General features: G+C 33.2%; 1 protein-coding gene across 5 annotated transcripts in view; it reads right to left on the bottom strand.

Annotated features, from left to right (window-relative positions):
* EMC2 (ER membrane protein complex subunit 2) overlaps positions 1–18,788 on the bottom strand; it is a 111,884-nt gene that overhangs the window by 79,697 nt on the left and 13,399 nt on the right. For all 5 annotated transcript variants that reach the window (XR_003547783.1, XM_006167924.3, XM_027768048.1 and 2 more), the window contains exons 5-9: positions 14,118–14,175; positions 6,745–6,830; positions 6,534–6,593; positions 2,380–2,461; positions 1,085–1,195 (exon numbers count right to left, since the gene is read on the bottom strand). Coding sequence is in view for 4 of the 5 variants with exons in the window: in XM_006167924.3 (XP_006167986.1) it covers positions 1,085–1,195; positions 2,380–2,461; positions 6,534–6,593; positions 6,745–6,830; positions 14,118–14,175 (397 nt within the window). In the remaining variant the exon portion in view is untranslated. The remainder of the gene's footprint in view (positions 1–1,084; positions 1,196–2,379; positions 2,462–6,533; positions 6,594–6,744; positions 6,831–14,117; positions 14,176–18,788) is intronic.

Raw genomic sequence — 18,788 nt, 5'->3', positions numbered from 1 at the left:
ATATTAATTGTATCTCAGTGTCTGTTTCACTACTTGTGAAAAGGTAATAACAAGAGTACCTACTTAAACAATTGATGCGGGAATTTAATCATTTAAAGCAAAGAACAGGCCAACAATGCCTTGCACATAAAGCTAGAAAAACTATTACCGTTAGTTTGTGGTTAAATAGTTAAAATGGGTATTTTATTTTTAAAATAAGTATTTAGTTTATTTGGTAAAGACACACAGCTACTATACAGCATCTCCAATGGAACTAGTTCTTGTAACATCCAGAAAAATTTTCTTGAAATTCTTTTAACCTTTTTCTAACCATATTTTCCCATTTGTTCCTAAAAATTATTTTGTTTCCTATATATTATATTCCATTTCTTCAATCTCAATTCTTTTTCACTGAGCCCAATGAGAAGACAGCCATTAAAAAGTCAATGAAAACACTAGGATATATCAAAATTTCAAAGAACTGATCTATTAAAAGTTCATTTTCCCAGTCTTTCTGAGTGCAGAGAAGTGCTTGTTTTAGATATATTTTAAAGCTCAGCAAATTCTCCCATATCCCACAGCTCTTATTATTTGGTTTTTCAAAGCTTTTCACTTGGTATATTTAAACAATAAATAGTTATATATGTATCGCACTTTCTAAACTATTTTTCTATACCATAGAGTGTTTTAATTTGACATAACATTTTAATTTTACTAAGTCTCTTACTAGCATAGTTTAAAAATACCTCATAAAAGCATAATTTATATAAAGAAATACAATGTTAGGCATAAACCCAAGAATATCAAAACAATTAAATACATAAAATGGTTTTTTATCTGTTACTATTTAATTTTATAAAGGAAGATTTCAATTCTGACATAAAAGATATTCACAAAGAAATATGAAACAGCTGGGATGTACTGATATTAAAAAAATAAAACTACCTTAAAAACTATTGCTTATGATTAACTAAAAGGAAAAAAAATGTTCATCAACAAAATACAAAAAAAAGAAAAACACAGAATGAGTGACTGGAAGGGATAGTTAAATGGATTTTAAGTGACAGATTTTGTAAAATAACATTAAACATGCACCTCAACTCACCATGTAAAGGCCAAACAAAGCTCTCATATTTCTGTTATTCAGTTTCAATGCCTGTGCAAAATACTTTCTTGAAAGTTCGAGGTTTTCAAGTCCACCTTGAGTATATTTAACCTGTTAAAAATTGCAGTGTTGAAACCTGTTTATTTTACTACTTTGAAGTATAGCATGTTACATCATACCATAGGCATTAAGTAATCGAAACAGAAATTCTGTAAACAAATGCAAGATGTTAAAAGAATTCACCTTAAGAATGTTAAAGCTAATCTAAAATTTAGAATATTTCCCCAAAAGTATTATATTCCATCAACATTAAATCACTGAGTGTTTTTTAAAACAAAAATATAGCAATAAAAAAAAGCAAGTATAATTTCTATTGCCTTCAACTCTATGTTTTCTATTACTACTATTTAAAATCTAGACTTATATACTAAACTGTCTTTTTACATCTACACTGACATTCCTCAATAGGCTTTATAACCTTATGGTATTCAAATGCACCCCCTTCTTTAGAAAAATCAAAAACCCATTTAGACTTTTTTTTAGAATTATTCATTTTATTTATTATTATTATTTTTTAATTTGTTGTAGTGCATATGCATTCACTAATGAGACAAAAAGAAAAAGGGACAAAGCAAGCTGCCAAGTCCAGGACTCAATAGTAAACAAATAAAATACTTTGTATATCCCAAAATATTGACCTTAATGAATTTCCTAGAAAATGTATTTAAAAATCATAATCATTGTACATGTCTCAGAAGCCATTAAATGGTGACCACTGTGGTAGTAATAATTTATATTAGAACACAAATACAAAAAGTACAAAGAATTCTACTGTTTTAAGTAGAACTTTTAATTGAAAAGTAAGCATTTCTTTTTGGTAATATTTAAAAATTTAAGTTTTGGGCCAGTAGACGGTGTACAATTAAAGGTACTGGATGCCACATGACCAACTACATAGTTTGAGTCTTGGGTCTGACAGGCTGAAAATCATGCTGCGAGCAGGCATGTATGCTCCAAATCCTGAAAGGAGACTAGAGGAGAAGGGACTGTGGTGTGGCTTTGGGGAGTAATTTCTCACTTTCCCTCCTTGCTCTCACACACCCTATAGCAACAAAAACTTAAATAAAAAAAAATAATAATAATTTAAGTTTTATTCCCACAACTCAAAGTTTACCAGATGTTTTAAATATTTATATACTAGCTTAACATAAATAAAAATACTGTTAGTGCTGTAACAATACTCAACAGCAACAAAAATAAAATCACATACCAGTGTTATTTCTGAAAACACTTACTTCAGCATACTGCTGACAGTATAAATGGTTGTGTGGATTAGTCATCATTAGTTCCTCTAAACAAAAGGCAGCTTTTGCATAGCTAAAAAATACCAATAGAAGAAATTCATATTAAAAGTTAAAATTTTATCTTAGTTTTGTCTTAAAATAATTTTTAAATCATTTTAATGATGCTAGATATTTTATCCCAAAAATAATTTAAACAGCTTTATTAATGAAGTATTTATCACCCTAACAAGTAACTCATAAATTTTTTAATGAAATGAACTAACATGGCTTAAGTTCTAAGGAAGCCTATGAACAATCAATAAGTATACATTCTAAAAATTGAGTCACTACTAAGACATCTAAACACTATTGATAATACAGGGTTTAAGACCTTAATCATATTATATATAAAATAACTTCTAGAAGACCAATAATCACTTAATAAAATGTTCAAATAGCTAACATATAAAGTAGAAATAAACATTTTATTAAATGTTTTAGTCCCAAAAAGTGCTTCACATAATATATGACAATATATTTTGTTATTTAAGTTTCCTGTCAAATATCAAGTTACAATGATGTTATACATTTCCAAATGCATAAAAATAGAAAACATTAGTTGTGGTATACATTCTTTTACTATTAAATCAAGAGTAGAGAAACAAAAATCTTGTTGAAAACCTCAGAAGAGAACAGCTAGAAAGGGCTTTGGAAAAACCATTCTAAACTATGTGACTATAATTCACCTTAATATATTTTATTATATATCTTTAAATCCATGTGAATATCCTCACTATTTTATAGGAAGTCCTAAAGGATATGAATACTATAAGATATATTCCCAGAGAAGTGATGATACTACCCAACAGAAAAATGTTACCTAAACTATTTTTGGCATTTGTCATCATTGTAGAAAGGTATCTATTTTTACGCTAGTGCATGATAAACTTACTTTCCAAAATATTCATATTCCAGTTTCACACATATATACTAATTCCTCACAGTTAACTTTTTAATGTACCTGTTATGCTCCATGTAGTGCTCTAACTACATTAGTTAATTTAATCCTACCAAAACACTAGCAATAGGAAATTATACCACGGGACCAGCAGTTAGCGTAATGGCTACGTCGCTGGACTCCCACATAGTCGACCGCAGTTCGAGTCTCGGACCCGGTGGCTTAAACTCACACCGGGCGCGTGTGCGTGCGTGCGTGCCCAAGATCCCAAGAGGAGAATGGAGGAGAAGGGATTGCAGCGTGGCCATCCCCTCTGGGGGGGGTGATTTCTCGCTTTCTATCTCTCTGTCTGTCCCGGACCTGGTGGCTTAAACTCATGCCAGGCGCATGTGCGTGTGTGCCCAAGATCTCGAGAGGAGAATAGAGGAGAAGGGGTTGAGGCGTGGTCATTCCCCCTTGGGGGTGATTTCTTGCTTCTGTCTCTCTCTGTCTTTCTGGCGAGAGCACGCACCCTATATCAAAAAAAAACAAAACAAAAAAAAAACAAAAAAACCTCCACGAAAAAAAGAGTAAAGTATAACCCAAATTTGATGATATAGCAATATTAAAAACACATGCAAAAAAACAAAATAAAATTAATTTGTACATACAGTTCTTAGAGGACAAAAAATATGAATGTGATAAAAATTGATATACTGAATTTTCTAAACATGTGAAGTTTCTATAACAATATTAAAAGGCATATAATAAGCAAGAAAATATAAGAGAATCTCTGTGTGTGTTTATTTTTAAATTTGCTAGAGGGTGCATGTGCTCAGTGGAGAGAAAGAGAGAGACAGAGAGAGAGAAAGACAAAGCAACCCCTCAGGTAGGTAGGATGGCCATCCTGTAATTCCTTTTCTTCCATTCTCCCCTTGGGATTTTGGGTGTACACCAATGTGCCTGGCATGTTTTTCAAGCTACTGAGTCCAGGAGGTACTCAAACCATTAGTCATAAGGGATTCAGTCACTATATCTACCATACCATTGGCTGGCCCAACTAGAATACATTTTTTGACAAAGAGTATCCTTTATACAAAAATCTCTTAAAAATTAAAAAGAAAAGATATAATTATTCACCTATCATATTTTCAAACATTAAAAAGAACTGTAGTACCTAGTGTTGTTAAATAGGTACTCTGGTAACTGCTGGTATAAAAGTAAATTGATATTATCACCCTAGGAAACCATCAGAAACTACTTATCAAAACCATAGAAAATGAACATATTATTTAATCAAGCAATTCTACTTCTAAGAATTTCACTAGTAGTGAAAGTATAAAATTACCTTTTTATCTCCTTAGGAAAGTGGTTAATAATACTAGGATACAGTGATAACATGAAACAATGTAAAGCCATTGAAATCACAACATAGACTGTTCATGGTAATAAGAAATTTTGGCAAAATATAACTAAAAGAAAGCATAAGCTATAAATGATCATTTTATTTTGTGCATTTAAGAGTTAAGGAAGAACTGGAACCAGCAGATGACGTTACGGTTATGTTACTGTACTCTCACGAAGTCGACTGTGGTTCAAGTCCTGTACCCAATGGCTTAAAACTCACACCGGGCACGTTTGTGTGTGTGTGTGTGTGTGTGCCCAAAACTGTGAGAAGAGAAAGGAGAAGGGACAGTGGTGTGGCCATCCCCTGAGGGTGGTGGTGACTTCTCGCTTTCTGTCTCTGTCTCTCTCTGGCTCTCCAGCAAGCACACATTCCCTATAGCAAAAATCTCCCTTAAAAAAAAAAAAGTTAAGGAAGAATAAAAATAAAATATAAACTTTAGTAAACTTAAGATGATAGAATTATTCATAACGTTTGTCTTTATACTCCACTGCATTTAATAAATTTTACACACTGGATGTTTCTTTAACTTAAAAAAAGAATGACTTGAAATGTTTTTAAATGCTTTTAATCACAAAATCCTCAAAAGGTACAAAGAAGTTTAAATGAGTATGACCTGTTTTAGGAAAAAAATTAATTTAACATTATTTTTCCTTTAACTGCATTCTGAATGTTGAGTTTCATGATATTTACATATGAGTATTCTATCTGTTCCATGTACATAGGACAATCATTAGGTATGTGTACATGTGAATACATCTACAACAAACATGATTCAGGAAATAAGTTCTTAACAAAAAAATGGAGAATCTCATAGACACAGTATAATAGAGAAGTAAAGAATAGTTCCTAGATTATAGTACACATTCAGTAAATGACAACTATTACTTTTATTTTAGTTCCCATTTTTATTAAAATTATATAAATAACTCCTTCAATCCTTTATTTCACATTATATATCAAGACCTGGGTAAAGGCAACAAACAAGTGTCTTCATTCTATTCTATTTCCTGTGTTAGCTCTTTTGTAGTATGAGAACAAGGTTAACTATTCACACACAATAAGAAAACGTGCGTGAGAATCTGATTGTATTACCTCAAAAAAAAGGGGGGAAAGAAACAATGTGATATATACTTCAGATTCAGAAGAACTAAGGGAAAAAAAATTATGCCTCTGGTTGGAGGTTAGTGTTAATGCTGTGATATTAGAAAACTTGCACTAAGTCTCTGGACTAATCCTTTCACACTGGGATTTCCTCCTGTCACTACAGCAATAAAAAAGCTAACAAAAACATTAAATATCCAATAAGCAAGTTCCTACAGCATTCAACATTCTTGATTATTCTTGTTTTTTTACCTAGGCAACAGAATGCTCTACTTTTGAAGAGTTCATTCTCTTAGTACTAAGACTAATAAATGCATACAATTGACAGAATTTTTAAACAGCAGGGAGTATAATGCTCTTTGTATGTAAGAACAATTTGAACTCAAAAATTCACAATTTTGATTCACCAAAAATACCTTTAGCTTAGGAAATGCAGGCCTTTCTAATTCCAAAGAATGCTGCCTAGATTTGAAAGAAAACTTATTTCCCAAACAATAATAATTTAGCAATCCACAAATATCCTAGTTAAAACCATTCATACATTATAGCCAGCAGATAGCTGATTTGTTATTTTTTATTAAACTGTTGATTTGTGTCTCATTTAAAATGACATGTGATTCATACCTTCTCACCAATCCTTCAGTTACCTCACTACCTTCTGAACTTAAGATGATGAAAACTGCACTTTTAACAAAATGTTATGTGCATTTAACTACTCACTCATGTTCATTGATATAAAGTTCTGCAAGTTCATGCCAGGCTTCCTGGTCTCCAACAAATCTGATGGGAGAAAAGAGAAAAAAAAGTAAGTGTGTAGATATTCTGTAAATGAACAGCATGGAGGCAAACAAGAAAATTGAATGCAAATTCCATTTTAATTAAAAAAGATTTATCAGAATAACAAAACACAATCCTCTTGTAAAACACTCACTGTTCCAGATACTCATTCAGTTCCCGAATGGCCTCCACATTTTTCCCCTGGGCTTTTCGAATGGCAATCTTACGCTTTCTTGCAGCCTATGGGTTGACATTAATAAAGGATTAGGCTCTCATGATTCCCTGGGTTTTTGTAAAGAAGGTAATTTGACTGTGCAAATTATTATCTCAATGCCACTGAAATCCCATTGTAGAACTACTGCTTAGTGGGAGTTTATAAACATACCCCATGATATCCCACTGGGGAATTCAAACATTCCCTAACAATCACATATGCTTTACTTTTGATGCATACAATGTATGCATCGTTTCATCCAACTAAATAACCGTCCAGATTCTGATAATTACAAGCCAGCAGGGAATCCTAATCTTTATCCAACCTAAAGTCCTTTACTCTGTCTCATTCATAAGATCTGTATTTTAAGAGGTAGAGGGATAGTGGAGATTAGGGGGGAAAAAAATCTCACTATGACCACTTTAATGTCATTACATATATATATGGCTTTAGACAACTTTTTAAAATTTTAACAGGAAACCTACCTATGACTCTTTCAAAATAATATAAGTCCTGAAAGAAATATTTTATAATAAATGAAACATTTAAAACTTGTATTTTATAGTTTAAATGATAAATATAAAAATCAATGACATTTTTTATGTATTCATCAAGTATGTATCAGACATTTATTGTTTACGAGGTACTAGGCTAAACAATGAAAATATAAAGATAAAAAAGAAATAAATAATTCTTCAATGAGCTGTCACATGTGAAAGACATGAGGGGAAAAATTTAATGCAATAAAAGAATGATAGAGATATTACAGTGTTGGCAACAATGAGGAGATCCTAATACATGCGGTGGAAGTCTGGAGGAAGTAAAAGGACAGGAGACAAAGAGGATCCCAGTTGTGATACTGTGGTGAAACAGGGTAAAAAGACATTAAGAAAGCAAAACTGGAAGTTATACGGGGACTAAGAACATATTTGCAAAGGTACAGGGAAAAGCAGCACTGTATGTAATCCACACAAATTTGAGGCAGAAGTCAGGAACTGAGGAGCACTTTATGAATTAATAAATTTAGATTCCCCTCTCTAGGTTTAATTCAAATATTGAAGAATAAACAAAAAACACTGTAACGAGGGCTAAGTTAAGCTTATTAATTATAAATCTGATTTCCTATTGCTTTATATAATACACATTTCACAAATTATAGACAGGAGAAGTGAAATGGATGGGGCCTTTTTAGAGAAATAGGAGCCATACACCCTGGGGTAAGGGCCAGGAAGAGTGAATGATTTGGCTCTGGAGAAGTAAAAGCAAAAATATTTGAGAAATCAAAATTTCCCAATAAAGAAATAAGGCAAAGAACAACATTTAAAATGCTAGTGATAATAATACTTTGGGAATTAATATAATTAGAAGAATGTTTTAAAAATGTATTATCCTTTATTAAGTCATGCTAAAGTTTTAGTACAATGCCTGATATGCTATACACATGCTCAAATACTTTAGGAGTAATTTTACTATGTAAACAATAAATTATTACTTGCCAGAATAAATGTGATTAGCTTAAAAAGTCTCAAGAATGCAAAACAAAAGTAAAAGTAAAACTCTGCAAGTAACTCAAATCCTAAAGCCATTAGGAATGTACTAAACTTAAAATAGGGTCCTTATCCAAATTCTTCTGAAAACAGATGAGGAATACATTAACATATAATTAAGAAACTGATTTCTTTGAACAATATAATACTTGAATTTACTAACACAGAGTATCATTTGAAATATAATTTAATTTACTCCTTTTATTTTTCATGATTTTACTTCTATAAGCAATACAAGAGAGTAGAGTCTAGATTTTGAAATCAAAAAGGTAATAAATTGAATTCCAACTCTTGTCTATTACCAACTTTCTTAACCTCTCTGAATTTTGGTAATATCATCTACCTCCACATATCAATGTAAAGCAATTAACATAATGCCTAGCATATAATGATATTAAATATGAGTTATTTTTTCTTTTTTAATTGGTCTATGTTTAACATTTATGTTTTAAGATTTACAGGACCAGCAGATGGTGTAATGGTTACATACGTGGACTCTCACACAGTCGACCATCCAGAACCAGAGGCTTAAAACTCACGCCGGGCATATGTGCACACATGCCCAAAACCCTGAGAGGAGAATAGAGAAGAAGGAACTGCAGTATGTCCCTACCCAATGGTTGGGGTGGGTGGTGGTTGTGGTGGTGATTTCTCACTTTCTGTCTCTCTCGTGAGTGCATGTACCCAATAGCAAAAGTCTCTCTTAATAAATAAAAAAAAAGATTTGCACATAGCTCTAAGATCTTTAAAGGACTGGAACAGACTTGCTTTGTTTATTATTTATGTTTTGTCTCAATCTTTATAGGAGTTAAATCATCTGAGATGAGATACTGTATAATACAGACACAGTGAAAACTTGTTGAAAATACTAGAATCTAATGTCACATCTTAAACAAAAAAAGTCAAAGTATAAATACGAACAGCAACTAACACATCCGCAGTCAATTTCATCATTCTTTATTTACTGTCCTCATATTTATCACACCTTTTGCTTTGTAGAAAGCTGTGGTTTCATTGTAAGTCAGTGGCAAAGTAAAAAGAAATCTAGATCATATAAACTGTTCTTTTGTCTAAACATGCTTTATTTACTTAGATCAAAAGATTTTTGCTTGCTTTTTTTTGTTGTTGTTGTTTTGAGAGGTTTTTGCTATAGGGCACGTGCGCTCACCAGACAGAGAGAGACAGAGAGACAGAAAGCAAGAAATCACACCCCAGAGGGGATGGTCACGCCACAATCCCTTCTCCTCCATTCTCCTCTCGGGATCTTGGGCACACATGCACACGCGCCCGGCGTGAGTTTAAGCCACCGGGTTCAGGACTTGAACTGCGGTCGACTACATGGGAGTCCAGCGACATAGCCAATTGCGCTAACTGCTGGTCCTGTTTGCTTTTTTTTTTTTAAACCAGGGCGCCAGACAGTAGCGCAATGGCATCACAACCCTTTGCAAGGTTTATTCACATGGGAAGGTTCCAAGTTGAAACGCTGTGACCTCCTAAACATAAAGGGCATGAGCATGCTCATGATCTGGGATTGGCCAAAGCCAGGGGTAGATCACAGCAGGAAACCTTATTGGAAGTACCTCTCTCTCCCACTCACTGATGAAAAAAATCATTAAGCTTAAAAAACAATTAACAAACTCAAAATACACTAAATTATATCATCCTTTAATCAAGTAAGGAAAAGGCAAGATGTATCATTCATTCTTTGTTTCCCAGTACCAAGCATTCGGCAAACACTCAACAACTATTTTCTGAAAGAATAAGAAATGCACTTGAGTACAAAGAAGATTCTTTTAAAGCTTGAATGAATAACCTCATTCCTATAATAGATATTAAGAAACATGAAGGTATAGGACAAAATGATTACATCATGACATTTTTAAAAGAGGGTATCACTATATTGCCCAAGCTGGCCTTGAACTCATACTCCTGCTTCAGCATCCTGAATAGCTGGGATTACATATGTGCACCACTGCACCCAGCTACCTGTCCCTTTTTGACAATGCAGAGAACAACATAAAAGCCAGAGTTGCAACTATAGATAGCAATAAAACTGGACTTTCTCATCTTTAAGATAATATACTAAAGTTGCTTGGGGAAAAACAAAACACAAACAGTGGTGCCTTCTACACAGTATTTTACCTATTTAACAGTCTTCCGCTAGACTCTATTACTTCTAGGTCTTATATGGCTCTGTTTTCTCCCTCAATGTCTAATAGCGTTTTTCAAAGGACAAAAACAGAAACAGAATCTTTACTTTTAGTAATGCCAAGAATTTGGAAGCTTTTGAAAAGTACTCAATAAATGTTTAAAGAATGAAAGGATGACTGAAAAGAGGCTACATAAAGATAATTTTTGATAAATGATACATTTAGCAAAGCTTAGTCACCTTATTTTAAAATGGTTACCTAATTACTAATGAATTTTTTACCATTTACACATATTTGAAGGGAAATCACTGGGATTTCTCTTTTAGCCAGTCTTAAAAGTCATAAAAAGCCATAGAGCACAGAAGAACACTATGAAGACAGAGTGGTATTTAATTACATACAACCTTATATTCTCAACAAGTGAGAAAAGCTTTTTTAAAAAAGCTCCAATTAGGGACCAGCAGTTGGCGTAATGGTTATGTCGCTGGACTCCCATGTAGTCGACCGCAATTCAAGTTCTGGACCCAGTGGCTTAAACTCACGCCGAGCTCGTGTGCGTGTATGCCCAAGATCCCAAGAGGAGAATGGAGGAGAAGGGATTGCGGCGTGACCATCCCCTCTGGAGGGTGATTTCTCACTTTCTGTCTCTCTGTCTCTCTCTGTCTGGCGAGCGCATGCACCCTATAGTGAAAAACCTCTCCAAAAAAAAAAGCTCCAATTAATCTGAGACAAAAGTAAAATGTTTGAGTCTTAATTTCAAAAAATGACTTCAATTACTAATTACTAATTTTTAACCAAGTTAAGAAAAATTATATATACTGGGGCTGGCAGGTGGCATGGTGGTTAAAGGCGCTGGATTCCCACATGGCCAACCATGGTTCAAGTCCTGGACCTGGGGTCTTGCTTTTTCTCTCTCTCTGACTCTCTTCCTTCTCTCACTCTGTCACTTTCTGATCAAATTTTAAAAAACTAAACAAATAAATAAATAAAATTAAATAAAGTAGTTCTTTTTTTAAAAAAAAAAGAAAGATTATATATACAACTGAGAAACTGCAGGAACTTTCATTTTATTTTCTAATATCAGACTAAATGGAAAAGTGACTACACAGACTCTTCAAAAAGTTCATGGAGAATGTGTATGAAAAAACTATGAATGAATTTCACACTTTCTTGCACTAAAATAAGCTCATACTTTAAGTTCATTTTTTTTCTATGACCTTTTTAAAGTAGTCTCAAATCTTTGAAATTGTGGTAAATCTTACTAAAGAAAGTACATGAGGAAAAATCTGTAGAAAAACAGTGCAATTTAGAAGGAATCATTTCACTAAGAGAGATGACAAAGCAACTACAACAGTTTAGAATAGAAAAATATTTTAAAATTTTCCAATTTTAACTGTCTTTTTATCAATAATATCTAGATAAATAGCTATTTCTTATTTTTTATTTTTTAGTAAGTAGGCTTGTAGCTGCCAAAACTTTTGCCTTAACTTTCTATATTCTAAGAATCCTGGGACATAGTGGTTAAGCTTCAGGCTCCCATGGGTAGACTGCAGTTTGAGTCCCACAGCTGGCAGCTTGCTTTCTCTCTCTTTCTCTCTCTCTGTATCTCTCTTGGTGAGTGCATGTGTTCTGTAGCAGATTAAAAAAAATTTTCATAAAAATATGTATGATTTACATACACATACACACACACACAATCACAACAAAAAGTAACACTAGGAAGTTTCCAGAGAAAAATCTCTCTGAGGTAGGAAGATATTAAAAAAGGGTCTATAATTTAAGTAAAACACCAACTAATATAGATGACTATTACTAAAGAATATCAAAAGGACTAAGCAGAGATGGGAGATTTATGACCAATACCTAGGATTAATGTGCTCTAGAAACTACACACTTTAATATAAACTATTTCCCCTGCTAGTATAAATAATTTATTTAAAATGAATCAAGTTACTGTTTTTCGATTATTAAGTATCTTTTTATCTTAAAATCCAGTTATATACATTATAATTTTTAAATGACTATGTTTAAACAAATATTTATCAAATAAAGAAAAAACCTTCATGTTTTGTGTTCATAATTGTGTTCATAACAATTTTTCCTTCTATTAAAGGAAAACATACTACCTGATTTTTGTCTAAAAATTACTATTTTCTGGGAAATAGCAGATAGTGTAATGGTTATGCTGCTGGACTCTCACATAGTGAACTATGGTTCGAGTCCTGGACTCAGTGGCTTCAAACTCACACTGGGCACATGTGCGTGCCTGCCCAAAATCCCAAGAGGAGAATGGAGAAAAAGGGACTGCAGCATGGCCATACCCTGACCTCAGGAGGGGGTGATTACTTGCTTTCTGTCTCTGTGGCAAGCGCACGTACCTTGTAACAAAAATCTTTCTAAAAATAAAAAAAAAATTAACATTTCCTTTTAGCAGCCATATATAAAAACAATGGCATAAGACATTAAAATAACTGATATTATTGTATAAAGTCTCCCTATAACTTTTCATGCAGTAAAGTTAACTGTGAGTAGCCAATATATTATATTAAACTGTTATTGGCATTTAAAAAAATTCACTATGGTCCTTTTTTTTTAAAGAGAGATTTTTGTTATAGCATACATACACTTGCCAGAGAGACATAAAGACAGAAAGTGAGAAATCACCCCCCAGGGGAGAATGGCCATGCCACAATCCCTTCTCCTCCATTCTCCTCTTGAGATTTTGGACATGCATGCACACGGGCCTGGTGAGAGTTTTAAGCTGCCAGTCTGGGACTCAAACCATGGTCGACTATGTGGGAGTCCAGGGAGGTCACCATTACGCCATCTGCTGGTCCTTCACCAAGGTATTTTTAAAACAATTAGTATTTCATAGGTATCTCCAGCATAAATTTTCTGTCCAATAAATGATATCAAAATTAAAGATGCTATCTTAAAACAAAATACATACATACATACTCATATTTTCTTATGGATACATACAGCAGAAGAAAGCAAAAAACAAAGTATCCTCTGTGATTCCATAAACTAGTTCCTGAGGTACCTTCCTTCATTTTTCATTAAGATAACTATAAATTAGCTACATGAATTAGTCAAGTTAGTATTACATAAACTTCAAAATATTAGAAAAACACTGAACCCTCCAGAGCTTTTATTCAAGCACAGTCTATTCTTTCAAAGCTCAACTGATACTTTTCTTTTTTGTTTTTAAAGAATTACTTATTTATGATTATTATTTTAATTTCACTAGAAAGAGAGAGAAAGTAAGAAAGCAAGCCACCAGGTACAGGATTCAAAGCATGTTCAGCCTTCTGGGAACCCAGCACCTTCACCATGCACCTGCCAGCCCCCATCAACTGATTCTTTTCTAATAATGTACCTCCCAGAAGTCAAATGTTACTGGAGAGTCTTAAATTTATTTAAAATAAAATGTGTCCCATAATGAATAATTTTTTAAAAAAAGGTTCTGTGTGTGTGTGTATGTGTGTGTGTGCATATATATATATGTATATATATATGTGTATATATATATATATAAACTGTTATTTTTTCAACTAATTTATTTCACCTTTTCAATTAAGCTTTAGATTATCTTCAGGAGATTGTGCGAACTTACAGTGTTAGTTGGATCTTCTTGTAAAATTCGATCATATAACTGTATAGCATCATCATACCTGTAAGAAAAAGAAACATCAAGAATTTTACCTAAAAATAGTATTACCTAAAATACAGTAGTAAATAGTAAACCCACAAAAAGATTAAACTGGGTAGGCTTTAAATACATTTATAATTGCTACCCAAGTCTTCCCAGCTATATCTAACAGTAAAAGTTTATTATGTATTTTTAAGAAAAATAAATCATATATAAAGTACTTACAGAAAACTAATTTCAAAAATACACCAATTCAATTTGATCTCAATGCAAAGGTGAAAATTAGCAACAGAGGTTGAAGAGAGCAAGTACAGAATCTGAGGTAGATATGGCAGAACTGTTGTCATTAATGGACTGGGAATTTAAAGAATGATGTACATGTTCATGACTCTAATAGACAAAATGAGTAAGATGCAAAAACAAATGGATAATATAAACCAAAAGATTAAAAACTCCAAAATGGAATCAAAGGAAATGCTACAAATCAAAAATCACTATAACAAAACTAAAGATTGTCCTCGAGGGGCTTATAAGGAGACTCCACATGACACAAGGAAGAATCAAAGAACTTGAGGAAATACCAATAAAATCTCCTAAAATTGAAAATGAAAAGAAAAAAGTGAATATAAAAATGGAACAGAATAACTAAAAAACTGAACAATTATAAAAGGTGCAATGTAAGTGTAATGGGAATGCCAGAAAACAAGACAAAAAGGAACTAAGGAAATGTTTGAAATAATAATTGAAAAATTTCCAAACATTATAGACATAAAACAGATCAGAGAAGCTCTAACATAAAACAGGATAAACATTTTAAAAAATCTTCTATAATAGGCATATCATATTAAACTATATGAAATCAAAGAAAAAGAGAAAATCTTCAAAGAAACCAAGGATAAAAACACCTTATCTATACAGGAGTAAAGATAAGAATTACATCAAACGTCTCTTCAGAAACCATGCAAGAAGAGAGTGAAGTAAAAAATGTGTTTATAGAGAAAATCACCAAATGAAGAATTCTGTTCCAAAAAATGTCCATCAAAAGTGAAGGAGATAGGCCAGTCCCATACCTAGTGGTTAAGGTAGCCAGATCTCATATGCCTGATGGCACAAGTTCCAGTATCTTGAGAAACATGACTGAAAGGTACATATTCATGCCTTAAATCTCAAAAGGATGGAGAAATGGAGAAGGGATTGCATTGTGAACACACCCCATCAGGACCTTTTCCCTTGCTCATTCTTGCTCTCTCTCCCTCTCTTTGTCTCTGGTGAGAGCATGAACCCTCTGGCAATTAAAAAAGTGAGGGGGCAGACATTGTGCCTGATGGTTAAGGCAGTCAGATCCCACATGACTAACTGTATGATTCTGGTCTCAGAACCACTGTCTTGAGTAACATGCCTGGATCATGTGTATTCATGCCCAATATCTGGAAAGAAGGGAGAGATGGAGAAATAGGGATTGCAGTGTGATCAATTCTTATGGGAGGTAGGGAAGCTCTTTTCTTTCTCCCCCCTTTCTTCTGTGTCTTTGTCTCTCTCTAGTGAGCACATGAGTCCCACAGCAAAAAAAAAAAAGAAAAAAAAAAGTGAGGAAAAAATAAGACTCTCAGACAAACAAAAATTGAAGAATTTTACAATAACTAGAACACTGCTTGGCAGTTTCTTACATAATTAAACATATATCTATCCTGCGAACCAGAAATTCCATTCCTAGATATTTATATAATAGGAAAACATTATCTTTTTTAAAACATTAAAAAGAAAACTAAAACCAACCAATTGAAAAATAAGTAAAAGATCTGAGTAGACAATTCATGAACAGTTAATAAGAGTCAATATACACATGAAAAGATGTTCAAAATCTTTAGCCATAAGGGAAATTCAAGTTAAAATGACAATGTGATGTCTCTACCTGTGTACCAAAAGGGCTAAAATGAAAGCCTGGCAGCATTCAAAATTGAGATAAACATGAAGTAACAAAAATCCATGCATAATGCTGATAGGCAGGCAAAATGGTAGTGCTAACTGGAGAAATTGTTGAGCAGTTTCTTAATTAAACTTACACTGGGCATATGACCAAGCAATTATATTCCTAAGTAACCCAAGAGAAATGCTATCATATGAATGCTTTGGTTCCTCCAAAATTTCTGTTGAAACCTAATCCCAAATATGGTAGTACTAAGAAGTAGAATCTTTAATAGAGGATTAAGACATGAGAGGACAATCCTCTTGTGAATGGCATCAGTGTCTTTATAAAAGAGGCTTGAGAGAGACGTCTGTCCCTACAATGTGAAGCTGCAGTGAGAAGGTGTTATTTTGGAAGCAGAGAGTAAGCTCTCTCTACCAGACACAGAATCCACAGGTTTTTGATCTCTGACTCCCTAACCTGCAAAATAGCGAGCAACACAATTCTGTTGTTTATAAAGTATCCACTTTAAGGTTTTGTTATTGCAACCCAAAAACAATTGAGCTAAGAAGTAAAAGCATTATGTCCACAAAACGATTGTCTGTAAAGTTTATAGCAGCTTTTAAAGTTTATAGCAGCTTTATTCCTAATATCCCCAAACTAAAGATAACCCAAGCACCCATCAAGAGAATGGATTAAAATAAACTATGGCAAATTAATACCATAAAGTACTATTTTGCAATAAAAAAGGAATGAATGAATCATACACACATTAACAATAAAATAAAAATATTACACTCGGCAAAATGATTTCACTTATAAACAATTTCAAAATAGGCAAAACTAATCTATAATGATAGAAATCAAACCAGTGGTTGCCAGGAATATGAGGCATAGAATTTAAAGGCAGGCAGAAGAACTCTGTGATGACACAAATGTTCTATATTTGACTAGGCTATAGTTACATGAGTGTACACATTTATTAAGACCCACTGAACTGTATAGGGAACTTCAAAAAGTTGATGAAAAAGTAGAATTAAAGTTCATTTTTGGTGTGAAAAGATCTCGAAATCCATGTAGTTACTTCATACTATGGAGTTTTTTCATAACATGCACTTTTTGTGAATGTTTCAAAGCCTTCTTATACACTTTAAAAAGGTGCATTTTTGTATAAAAAGTCTCAATAACATTGATTTTTTAAATGGCCAATTTTTATGAAGATAAATTTACAAGTAAAATTAAAGACTAAAATTAGCATTTGAAAAACTCTTAAGAGATTTACGATAATAAAAGATTAGTTTTTATTTGTGAAGAGAAAAAAGAATAGCCATATTCTCTGTTGAAAGAATAAGCATTAAGAATTCTAAGAGACTAAACTGTTACAACCTTTGGTGGGCAATCTAACATTGCATATCAACAGATTTAAATGTAAGTCCTTTAAACTAGTAACAATGTTTCTAGGGATTTGTCCTAAATAAGTTATTCTGGATAGTCTCAAATTTCATACAAAGTTATCTTCTGAAATGAAAATAGTTAAAGCAAAAAGAAGAAAAGCAGGTAAACAAAAAAAAAGCCTGTTAGAGGATATATTTCTAATTGGTGTTACAACAAACATTGTAGAGTGTTTCTTTGTGTGTACATTGCTATATTTCTAATTAGAAGAGCTTTAGAGCAGAGTATTAGAATCGCTGAACAGCAAGAGTAAATTTACAACTCTTGATACACAGACTATGCTGCATTCTAATTACCTGATATAAGTGACTGTCCCATCCCATTATTATGAGCATAAATCTTATACTCTCCCTATTTTTTTCCAAGAACACCCTCCTCATAATATACATTCAACTTCTCCTAATTATTCCATATAGATATGCCATGGCAATACATCAAATTCAACAATGTTTTTCCACCTAAACCTACTTCTTTACCCTATTTGTTTGGTTGATGATGCCTAAGCATTCATGACAGAAACCCTAAAATGATTCTTGATCTTTCTCCCTTCCTCCTAAAATACAAATATGACCCGTTTTCTACCTATCTTACCTTCTCTTTACCATTCTAATCTTTGCACACAGTCTTCCACACTTCAACTCACCGTTCCCTCTTTCATAGACTAGTGCAATAGTCTCAAAAACTGTTTTGTTTTCACAATGACGACTAACTCCACACGCATACAATTGAAATGATCCTGCTGACATATCCAACCAACTGCTATTCTTTCTTTCTTTTGTTTGTTTGTTTTTCTTTTTTTGAGAGGTTTTTGCTATAGGGCGCATGTGCTCACCAGAAAGAGAGAGAGAAAGCAAGAAATTACCCCCAAGGGGAGACGGCCACATCGCAATCCCTTCTCCTCCATTCTCCTCTTGGGATCTTGAGCACACACGCACACCCACCCGGCATGAGTTTAAGCCACCAGGTCCACAACTCGAACCATGGTCGGCTACATGGGAGTTCAGCGACATAGCCATTATACCAACTGCTAGTCCCTCTTTTTTAAATTCCTGATTTCCTCATATTTTCCTTTACTTGAAACTCTTTAGTATGGCATACAAAGTCCTAAACAATATAGTACCTGCCTGCCTCTCCTGTTTCAACCTGAGTCACATGCTCAGTTCACACCTTCATTAAAACCGTAATGAACTCATATTCTCCTGGATTTACCCACAGATGTGCTTTAGAAGTTATCATGGAAGAATAAGGGATAGGGCAAGTGGGTTCCATCTGTGCTT

Source organism: Tupaia chinensis, unplaced genomic scaffold, assembly GCF_000334495.1.
Source record: "Tupaia chinensis unplaced genomic scaffold, TupChi_1.0 Scaffold145257_1, whole genome shotgun sequence".
Taxonomy (NCBI): domain Eukaryota; kingdom Metazoa; phylum Chordata; class Mammalia; order Scandentia; family Tupaiidae; genus Tupaia; species Tupaia belangeri.
This window is presented reverse-complemented; position numbering and strand designations above follow the sequence as displayed.